At 37.9% G+C, this 11,414-nt stretch overlaps 1 protein-coding gene across 1 annotated transcript in view; it reads left to right on the forward strand.

Annotated features, from left to right (window-relative positions):
* MPDZ (multiple PDZ domain crumbs cell polarity complex component) overlaps window positions 1–11,414 on the forward strand; it is a 93,686-nt gene that overhangs the window by 25,149 nt on the left and 57,123 nt on the right. Inside the window, exons 13-17 of the mRNA XM_063295060.1 lie at window positions 435–581; window positions 952–1,098; window positions 1,483–1,668; window positions 4,204–4,413; window positions 7,610–7,726. Coding sequence (XP_063151130.1) covers window positions 435–581; window positions 952–1,098; window positions 1,483–1,668; window positions 4,204–4,413; window positions 7,610–7,726 — 807 coding nt within the window. The remainder of the gene's footprint in view (window positions 1–434; window positions 582–951; window positions 1,099–1,482; window positions 1,669–4,203; window positions 4,414–7,609; window positions 7,727–11,414) is intronic.

An 11,414-nucleotide genomic window follows, 5' to 3' on the forward strand; every position in this document is an offset into this window, starting at 1 on the left:
TTCCAGCTGGAAACATTTCTGTTTCAGAATACTGTATTTGCTAACTATTGTTCCAGTGGTGGTCACAAAAGCTGGTGTAATGAGAAGTGTGGATCCTTTGATTGTTTTATTTGTTCGATTTATTTGTGGCTCTCTGACTACCTTTCATCTCTGGGACAGCTGCAGCTACCAGCATCTGTTACCCTTTGCAAAGGAGAAAGGGATGTTACAGCTGGGTGCTCCTTTTCAGCTCACATTGTGATTCCATCTTGTTTTGATGTGAGAATCAATGAACATGGATGATGTTTGAGAGAAATAACCCTGTAGCTTAAGAAGTAGAGCATCTGTAGTAAAACTGCTTTTAAATCTACTGGTCCTTTGTATATGATCTTAGTGCAATTTCCTAAGCAACTGATTTGTTGGTGTTATGAAGATTCTTTTTTTCTTTTTTCTAGGTAGCGGATGTGAACAAGTTTAGTGAAAGCAGTGGACTGGGAATAAGCTTAGAAGCTACAGTGGGACATCATTTTATTCGGTCTGTTTTGCCTGAAGGGCCAGTTGGACGATGTGGCAAACTGTACAGTGGAGATGAATTACTAGAAGTATGAAATAATCTATTTTATACTTCTGCTCTCTTAAAAGATATTCCGAGGGATTTTTCATTTTTAATATTTTCTTAGCATAGAGTATTCATATATTTTGCCATCTTAAATTTGTGAAGGAAATATATAGCCTCTCTCTGTCTGTCTGTCTGTCTATCTATTCACTTTTAAAATCATTTTCTGAATGACATCCAAAGTTATATTATTTCTTCTAGGTTTATAGTCTCTGTAATGTGGAGAAAACATATAATATATTTGTTAATATGTTACTTTGGTGTATCATATGCTCCAATATGAAAATATATGTCTCTCTTTCTTTCTCTCTCTGTCTTTTCTTTATTTCTGTAATTATCCTGATTTTCATTGGCAGGTAAATGGAAAATCTTTGCTTGGAGAGAATCACAAGGATGTTGTAAATATTCTAAAAGAGCTTCCTATCAGTGTAACAATGGTGTGTTGCCGTACAGCTCCACCTATTAGTGAGTCAGTATTGGATGAGACTCATATGTTGGAGCAGGTAATTCAACATAAAGACTTTACACACTGGGGGATACACTGACAGATCACCACCCTTCCTTGCAGCAGAGGATTCAAAGGAAAAATGGAGTACGGTAGTTGGATGAATAAAGTTTTTTTTTTCAGTATAAAGTTGAGAAAGTTTGATCAGATGACTAGAATTGGACCTAGGAAGCCTAGTTTAAATACTGTTTTTAGATTTTTGGTGTAGCTTTGGTCAAGTTACAATGGTCATTTAAACATTTAATACTCGCTTTAGACATTTCTAGATAAATTTTAGACTCTCTAATTAGCAATTCCCATTTACTCTGGTCCCATTGACAAGCTGTATTTAAACTTTCCTATTTAGCTTTATTTTAAAAAGTAACCATATTTAACTTTCCAGTCTCATATAGACCTTGGACTCCGTGGTGCTTCAGAGACAGAGGATGCTAAGCTGGAAATAGCTAACATAAGTCAGAATACTGAAGAGGTACAAGGATCTCCTCTGGCAATGTGGGAGACAGAAATACAGCAAATTGAGCTAGAGAAAGGGAGCAGGGGTCTTGGCTTTAGCATACTGGATTATCAGGTAATTTCTGAATTCCATATTATAAGGATGTACTTCTTGCATTGAATCCGATAACCCTTTAAAATGAGATATTCCGGTAAAATTACTATATTAAATGAACTTGTCAAACTTATTTTATATATCTTCATATATTTTGCAAGGTATTCATCTTCAGTTGTGAATGGTTTCTGACGTCTTAGATGAGAAACGGCATGGTATGCATGAGAAATCAGCTTGCATTATCATCCCATTACATTTTTCAGTCTTTCAGTTGATTTAAGGAAAATGATCTAATAGTATTAATTACTCCAGAGACCTGATAATAACACACACACACACAGACACATATACAGAGTATTCATATTTTATATGAATATTGGGGCTGTGCAGAACATTATCACAAAGCAAGATACATTATATTGCAATTATTATTATAGTGAAAGCAATGGAGGTAATAATAGTATTAGTTGGTAGATGCTTATGCATTGTTTTTAAAAAAGACATGGCTGAAAGTGCAATATATTGCACACACAGAAAAAGGTAACGCTACCAGGTTTTCAACTAATTTTTGAACTGATTTGAGAAGATCAGTTTTTAAATGTGGAGCTGAAACTAAAGTGTGTTTTACGAACCCCTTGTTAATTCCCCTTGTTAATTCTCTATGCAAAGGATTCTTTATGTTTTAGAGGTTGGTTTTAATGTTGCTTTCTGCAGTCTTTGTGCAGGATTAGATAATGTGCAATTAGGGCTTAATTTTTCACAAGTACTGGCTTGACAACTGAAGCCTTTCTACAAGCAAGCAGGGCAAGAAAGAAACAACATACCTTTGTTTGAAATCTCCTTAGATAGTCAGATCATCATGAAGCACGTGGGTAGCATAAATACCTACAAAATAAAACGCTATAGAAAAATGGCATGGTCTCCACATATTGATACCTCTTATCATAGTAAAGATAGATTTCAGTATAGAAAGTATCATGTCGTAGTATGTGGCCAATGATGCAAGATGTCCGATTAGGTAAACTTGCTCTTAAACTTATTCAGGCATTCATAAAAAATGGGACAGCGCTACAGTGGTTGGCATTCCTTTCATACGAAAAGTGTGGCAGTGTATTTGAAATTATATCATATTAGGGAGAAGTATTTTAGGATAGCCTTCTGCATAGCATTCCAGCATTATAAGCACATGTTCTGTGTTGGGAAAGAAACGTCCCACTATATCCTGAAGTAGCAAAGGCCCATCTTGTAAAATTTGCTCTTAGTGCTGCGTAATTTCCTGAGCTATATCCTCTTCTTGATAATCCACTTTCAATTACAAGTGTAGTTCTACACTTAGAACTAAATGTGTATACAGTATACCTTTATATCTCTATATATGCATGAATATGTAGAGCAGATACTGTGGGATGAAGGAAGAGGTATTTCGTAAGCAGCATGCACTAAATTCAAATAGAAAACAAGAAACAATATTCATTATATATAGTGGCATGGGTTCTGGATTACTGAACAAGCCAGTCAAGAATCTTAGTCTTGATCCTGTATGGATAAGAAGGGTTGGGAATATTTAATTAACACATTGTTTCTTTTTATCACTGACCAATAATGCACTTTCCTAGATTATTTCAACTGTTCGGGCCAAAGTGCTTTTTATAAGCACATGGGAGATAAATGATACTGTATTTTGTACTTCCACTAGATTCCCTTTTGGTATTGTAAAGGTGGATACAGTCTAGTAAAGCTGTGCAGTACTCTGGATTCAGTTTCAAAAAGGTGTTTTGCTTTGGAGTGCAGAAGTATCTGTCTGTAGCCCTTTAAAGCAGGTGTTTGTTTTCCTAGGATCATATGGTCATCCTCTGCAGCTCCCATGTTATCCCAGGACAAGATATGGCTACTTTAAAAAGTTGTAGACAGATGCCGTGTTCATGTCCCCCCACGCTCCAAAAGCATCTGTTTGGAAATGAATCTAAAGCACTTCTCAGCCCCACAATCCAGTATGTGATAAGACAGAAAGACATATTCATTCTGTTTCTTTCAGCTGATCACTTTCTCAATCTGATCTCCTGGAACAGTGTGTCTCAACCTTGGCAACTTTAAGATGTGTGGACTTGGACTCCCAGAGTTCCCCAGCCAGCCACTCCCAGCCATTCTGGCGTTGAAGTCCACATGTCTTAAAGTTGCCAAGGTTGAGACACACTGTCCTAGAAGTAGGCCAAAAATACTTCAGAAGTTCATAGATTTCAAGAAATAGGGAAACCATTACTGTACTGTGAAGACGCTTCATATTATTCACTGGAATCAGTTTATGGAAGAGGAAAGCATAACAAAAATAATCCAGTTGTTCCTTCTTTTTGTCAGAGCTTCTCTGTACAAACATGCAGCAACACACATATACCTTTCATTCAAGTATCAATTTGTCAATAAGCCTGCTCCATGTCACCCTGAAAAGAATCTTGGGAATTATTTGGCATGGACAGACCTGGCCTAGAAGTTACTCCTTTCAGTCTGAAAATACACGTCAACTCTTTTTCTCATGTCCCTGTCTTCTCCTTTAATAAGGACCCAGTGGAGCCTGCAAATACCGTGATTGTGATCCGCTCTCTAGTTCCAGGGGGCATTGCTGAGCAAGACGGCAGGCTGCTCCCGGGAGACAGGCTGATGTTTGTCAATGAGATCAGCTTGGAAAATGGCAGCCTAGAGGAAGCGGTGCAAGCCCTGAAAGGAGCACCTCTGGGAATGGTGAGAATAGGAGTCGCCAAACCATTGCCTGTAAGAATTCTGGCTTTATATGGTGCGATGTTGTATTTTGCAAATAAGCTGATGGGGTATTTACATGTGTAGGACTTCAGTTACATAGCTTTGATATCTCATAGAATTGGGTGAACTGACATTTGTGGTGAGATAATAAAATTCTGTTCTAGTCTTTTACCTGCAGTGGTTAAATCACCCATTGCATAAGTTCTCATTTGATGCAACTGTCATCAAGAGAGTAACAAAGCTCTGTGAACCAGCTTACCACCTCTTTGTTCTACAAATATATCTTTGCTTGAGATTCATAGAGGTAGCTCAGTTATTCAGTCATAACTTATTCTGATCCAAAATAATAATTTTTGTTTGGAAATTAGTTACTTTTGGCATAGTAATTTAAAACAAAGGGTATAAACCTGTTGCTTCCAGAAACCTAGGGGAATAATATTTAACACACCCAAAACAAAAATATTTTTCTTGGGGTTTTTTTCATAATGTAAGAGCAAAAAATTGGATATTCTTGCACTAAAAGGCTGAATATATTAATTATCTATTTATTTCTATGTATACTTAAGGTATTTTGGTATCTACGTGGTAATATTTTGCAGATTTATTTCATACAATTGCATACATGCAAGAAAATGTATGTTACAGAACCCTCTTCTCCACATAGTTTGGAAATGTCCTGTGCCTAAGTGATAATGTTTTACCGATAATGAAGAGAACTGATAGTTTGGAGGTCTTTGCTTCCATTTATTCACTGAACTCACCAGCAACGCAATTTGGCTGCTGGTTTGAGAACTGCTTTCTGGAAAAGTATGATGTTTATATCCACCTTTTTCTGGTTGAATCCTGTTGCAGTGACATCTTAGCACAGAGGTGGGCAATCTTTGATAACCAAGGGCTGCACTTAGTGTTGCAGAAGAATACTGAAGGCTACAAAGTAAATGGGGCCACTCACATATACAGTTGGGACTAAGTTTGTGAGGAATTGGGGGTGGTGGTCGGTTTTTTGGGTTGTGGTTTACTGCAAGTTTAGTGTAAGTTTAGAACTGTTGCTAAACTTTTACCCTGTTTTTCATATGAAAATTGGAAACATTGCCATCAAATTTCAGCAGCAGTGGCCAGAGGGGTTTCCTGAGAACTGCAAAAAAGGATTCAGGGGCCACACGTGGCTTTGGGGTTGCACATTGAATTGCTGCTTTGATAAAAAAGGGACTGAAGGTTGTCATAAGGGTGTTCTATCCAAGGGAAGGGAATGTTTCTTTTTAATTTTGGGTATAAATTGTTTTACGTACCTATGATGGCCTGTTTCTCTCATAATTAAATGCAGTCAGAACATTTCTCACGATTATTACTTGTTAGAGGTATAGTTATTGTGGGTACGGTGATTATTTATTTAAAGAATATATAAGGCTGCCATCTCACCCTAATGATTCTCAGCAGTTAACAATACTGTATGGAAAATATAAAATAAAGCAAACTAAAATAAAAACAATGTGGTATGCTGCAACTGGGGCTTCAAGCAAAATTCTACCATAATACATCATAAAACATGTATTGGGCTCATCTGACATTCTGGCCCCAATATCTACAGGAAAAGCCAGATCTTCAAGGCCTTCCAGAGAAAGCCACGAAGGTTGGGACCATTCCAGTCTCAGAGGGGAGGCTGTTCTATAGGGCAGACACTATGACAGAGAAGGCACGCCTCCTGGTTCAACTAGATGATTCTATTTGACAGGAGGGACCTGAGGTATGCCCATTCTGGTGGGATGGGCAGAAACCATTGGAAACGGGTAGACTCATAAGTAACCTGGCCCTATGTCACACAGGGCTTTATGGGTAATAATGAGTTCCTTGAATTATACCTGGAAACATGTGCCTCTGCATTCTGGATCAGTTGTTGCTTCCGAATGGTCTTCAAGAACAGTCCCATTTAGAGCATGTTGCAGTAGTCCAAATAGGTAATTAAGGCATTAGTGACTGTGACAAAATCTCCTGATCCAGGAACAGGCTCAACTGGCACACAGGATGGATTTGTTCAAGTGCCCTCCTGGCCATGGCTGCCACCTGCTCCTTGAGTAGGAGCCATGAGTCCAAAAGGACCTCCAAATTGCACACCAACTCCGGGGGGGTGTTTAGTTATGCAAGTGATGGCCAGGGTAGAGATGTATAGCATATTAATAATAGTTAACCCTGTAGTGACAAATGCTCTTACCCAGAGGCTTCATGTAGATGTTAAATAAAAGCAGGAAGAGAATTGAGCTCTGAGGCAACCTGCAAGACAGGGGCGTGGGGTGGTTTTTTCTTCTGTGCCAACTCTAACTAGAACCAGCCTTAGAGGAAGGAGGAAAACCACTGTAAAACCACCCCCCACTCCCAACCCCTCAAAGCTGATCCAGGAGGATACTGTGATTGATGGCATTGAAGATCACTGAAAGATCAAAGAGGGCCAGGGTGGATACATAACCCATATTCCAAGCTCACCAGAGGTCATCAACAAGTATGACCAGTGCCATTTCAATGCTATAATCCAACATCAAACCCAACTGAAAAGGGTCTAGATAATGTACTTTTATTATGATTTCACTAAGGAATATATTTTAGTTGTATTGGAATGTACAATTTCTCAAATGATTTATATTGAAACTTAATTGGGAGGCAAGATTCATGGCAAGTTTTTGAAAGTTCTTGTCTCCCAGTGACTTACTACAAAATCCACAAACCAGATAGATAAAACATTTTGTAATAAACGTGATTTTCTATCAGTTCCAGACACGTTTGTCACAAAGGGAGGTGCTACTGAGTTCAGTGGAACTTATTTAAAAACAGTTGTGTTTAGGAACTAAGTATAGGTGAAAGTTGGTAAGACTGAGTAGGCTTAAATCTAGCTTGTGTGGCTTAACTGCATTGGGGATTAGGCAATGGAAGTATAAAGAGAAAGAATTTATCATCTGGGCTGGAAAAACATCCCAAGTATCAGCACATAAGTACCATCACTATGTGAGCTTAAAGAGTATTTCAAATTCATAATTATTGCCATCTCATTTTTCTTTCTTTTTCAACCTTATAAATCATTTCATGAGGACTATATCATCATTTCCAGTGATCTTTTTTTTCTGATGTTCATATTCTTTTAAGATTTCTTAGTATTAATTACATGGCATGTTCTGATCACTGGCCATCATCCAACTCAAGAGCTTCATTCTTTCTGCAGCTTTCACCAGAAGAGGGCTATGTTTCCGCTAAGGAAGATTCCTTTTTCTACACTGCCCAGTCCTTTGAGGAGGAAGGGCTAACTGATTCAGCCCTCTTCCATGCTGAGCTGGCTCTGGTTAGTCGCCACTTCCTTACCATGATAATGTGTAAAAACCCCTTTATTCTATGTATTAATTTTGAACAGTATTTTATTAAGGAGCAGTACAGGAACAGTCTTGCTGTTGACATGTAAACAGGTATTTTAAAAGACTTCTTGGTTTCCTCAAATCTATGTGATGGTTGTTTATTTGCTAATATAAGAAAATATCCGCATCTATCAAAACATTGGATTTATAGGAAAACAAGGCTGTACCAAAATTAAGCTCTATAAATATTTAAACACTTATTTTTTAGAAATCTCCTTGAGGCCTTCAGAATAATGTACAATTAAAAAGAGTATGTTACCATTGTAAGGAAATTACAAAAGTGAACCATTCTTTTAAATGAAAAATCATGTGTATACATAATCCTATAATATAAGGAAATTATGGCTGCACCCATTTGTTCCAATTATTTCTTAGAACTTTGGAATTTATATTCAGTATAAACAAGGATATGATTCAGCTGCTGTTGCCCATTTAAACCCAGCAGTATCTACAAACTTCAGAAGGAGATGTCTTTTCTCTTATACATATACTCAGTTTTCTTACATGTTTTTCAGTTTATTAAAAAAAAATCTTGTTCTAAGATCTAGCTTGCTGCTATTATTATTATTTGGTAGTAGGTTAAAATGTAGTAAGTAAAGATCGTTCTGTAAGACATTTCTAACCACCACACAACTGGTTGGTTCCCGACTTAGTCCATCATAAATGACTCAACCAGTATTAGAATTTGAAGAGCTCTTGAAATAAGCTGAATTAATCAGAATCCAGAATTAAAATCAGAATTAATATTGTCATTTTTATAATAAATGTTTTGGGTTTTCTGGATTACAAAAAACAGTTTTGTAAATTAATAAGGATTAACGTGTAGCTAAACATATCAGTGATTTAGAAAGTTTAATTAAAAAGTCAAAAGTTTTTCCTCTTTGTTATCTAATATCTAGATCCTATCCACATTATTTATAACTTAGGACACTTTGAAACAATACTGTAATGACATAATGTATTGTGTACAAAATGTTGATTGTAAATAATGACAGAAGCACTGTAAGTTTAATCAAAAAGCATAAGCTAGAGTGTTTAATGAAAAATGTTAATTAAGCTTCCCTTTTTCTCTGTCCACTCATAACACAGCACTTCAGTCATGTCATATTTATATATGTGTGTGTGTGTTCGTGTGTGTCATTTATATATATGTCATATATATACACACACACACACATACATACAGTGCATTCGGAAAGTATTCAGACCCCCTTCACTTTTTTCAGTTTTGTTGTGTTGCAGCCTGATACTACAATTGTTCAAATTCATTTTTTTTCTCATTAATCTACACTCAGTACCCCATAATGACAAAGTGAAAACAGAATTTTAGAAATGTCTGTTTAAAAGGAAAAACTGAAATATCACATGTACGTAAGTATTCAGACCTTTTACTCAGTACTTTGTTGAAGCACCTTTAGCAGCAAGTACAGCCTCAACTCTTTTTCGGTATGACGTGACAAGCTTTGCACACCTGGATTGGGGGGTTTTCTGCCATTCTTCTTTGCAAATCCTCTCAAGCTGAATCAGGTTGGATGGGGACCGTTGGTAGACAGCCATTTTCAGGTCTCTTCAGAGATGTTCAATAGGGTTCAAGTCAGGACTCTGGCTGGGCCACTCTAGGACATTCAGAGTTGTCCCTAAGCCATTCCTGTGTTGTCTTGGCTGTGTGCTTAGGATTGTTGTCATGTTGGAAGGTGAACCTTCGGCCCAGTCTGAGGTCCTGAGTGCTGTGGAACAGGTTTTCATTGAGGATATCTCTGTACTTTGCTCCATTCAGCTTTCCCTCAACCCTGACCAGTCTCCCAGTCCCTGCTGCTGAAAAACACCCCCACAGCATGATGCTGCCACCACAATGCTTCGCTGTTGGGATGGTATTGGGCAGGTGATGAGCAGTGCCTGGTGTCCTCCAGATATAACTTTTAGAATTGAGGCCAAACAGTTCAATCTTGGTTTTATCAGACCAGAGAATCTTGTCCCTCACAGTCTGAGAGTCCTTCAGGTGCTTTTTTTGCAAACGCCAAGCGGGCTTTCATGTGTTTTGCACTGAGGAGAGGCTTCCGTCTAGCCACTCTGCCTAAAGCCCAGATCGGTGGAGGGCTGCAGTGATGGTTGTCTTTCTGGAACTTTATCCCATCTCCAAACAGGATCTCTGGAGCTCAGTCAGAGTTACCATCAGGTTCTTGGTCACCTCTCTTACTAAGGCTCTTCTCCCCTGATTGCTCAGTTTGGCTGGGCAACCAGCTCTTGAAAGAGTCCTGATTGTGCCAAACTTCTTCCATTTGAGAATTATGGAGGCCACTGTGCTCTTGGAAACCTTCAGTGCAGCAGAAATTTTTTTATAGCCTTCCCCAGGTCCATGCCTTGCAATAATCCTGTCTCTGAGCTCTGCAGGCAGTTCCTCTGACCTCATGGCTTTTGCTCTGATACAGTATGCATTGTCAGCTGTGAGGCCTTCTATAGAGAGGTGTGTGCCTTTCCAAATCATGTCCAATCAATTTAATTTACCACAGGTGGACTCCAATCAAGGTGTAGAAACAGCTCAGCAATGATCAAGAGAAATGGGAGGCACCTGAGCTAAATTTCAGGTGTTGTTGCAAAGGGTCTGAATACTTACGTACATGTGATATTTCAGTTTTTCCTTTTTAATAAATTTACAGATATTTCTAAAATTCTGTTTTCACTTTGTCATTATGGGGTACTGAGTGTAGATTAATGAGAAAAAAAATGAATTTGAACGCTAGTAGTATCAGGCTGCAACATTACAAAATTGAAAAAAGTGAAGGGGGTCTGAATACTTTCCAAATGCACTGTGTGTGTGTGTGTATATATATATAATACTTAAGTCATATTGGCCCTTTGTGGGTATTTCTTATGTCTGAGAAACATGGGAGACTCTACCGTGTGACTAGTTCACTCTAGTGATATATTTATTTATTTATTATTTATCAAATTTTATCACCGCCCATCTCCCCCTCAAAGAGGGACTCTGGGTGGTTATATACACTGTAGGTGGCAGAGACATTGGCCCACAAAAACTAGAATGATGGACGAACTTTTGACTGATTTTATGTAATAGTCCAGTTCTAATAGCCAAAATGGCCAAGTCTGGCTGACCTAATAATAATCTGTCTGAATCTAAATCCCTCCCAGTTCAGAACAAGGAGTGTGTGTGAGTGTGTCTGTGTGTGTATTTCCATAGGATTCAATAAATTGAAAATTACTTGGGATTATACTCACACCAGACCAACTTCGTGCTGGCATGTGGGTGTCACCTTATTCTGGCTGGGATTTGGATGCATGTAACAGAGTTCTTCTATTGCCTCCTCCTCCCTTTTTTTTTTCTTTAGAAGACTTTTTTTCTATTCTGCTGGCAGGTTTTGAAGTCAATAAAGGACTTCACTTGGCAGGAGTGATTTATATACAGTAATGCTTTCCAGTGAGCATTTTTTTTAAAATTTAGGATTGTACCTTAAGACTACTTTGAAAGTTTATATAAAGAATTTGAGATTATTACTTCCTCACCAGTATCACTTCATCTTGTGCAGTGTGACCCCATTTTATGGGATTCAGTTGATCAAATATTTCACCATTTGGTTTTTGGAGGCATTATAACATAAC

Source organism: Candoia aspera, chromosome 2 (assembly GCF_035149785.1).
Source record: "Candoia aspera isolate rCanAsp1 chromosome 2, rCanAsp1.hap2, whole genome shotgun sequence".
In the NCBI taxonomy this organism is placed as follows: Eukaryota; Metazoa; Chordata; class Lepidosauria; order Squamata; family Boidae; genus Candoia; species Candoia aspera.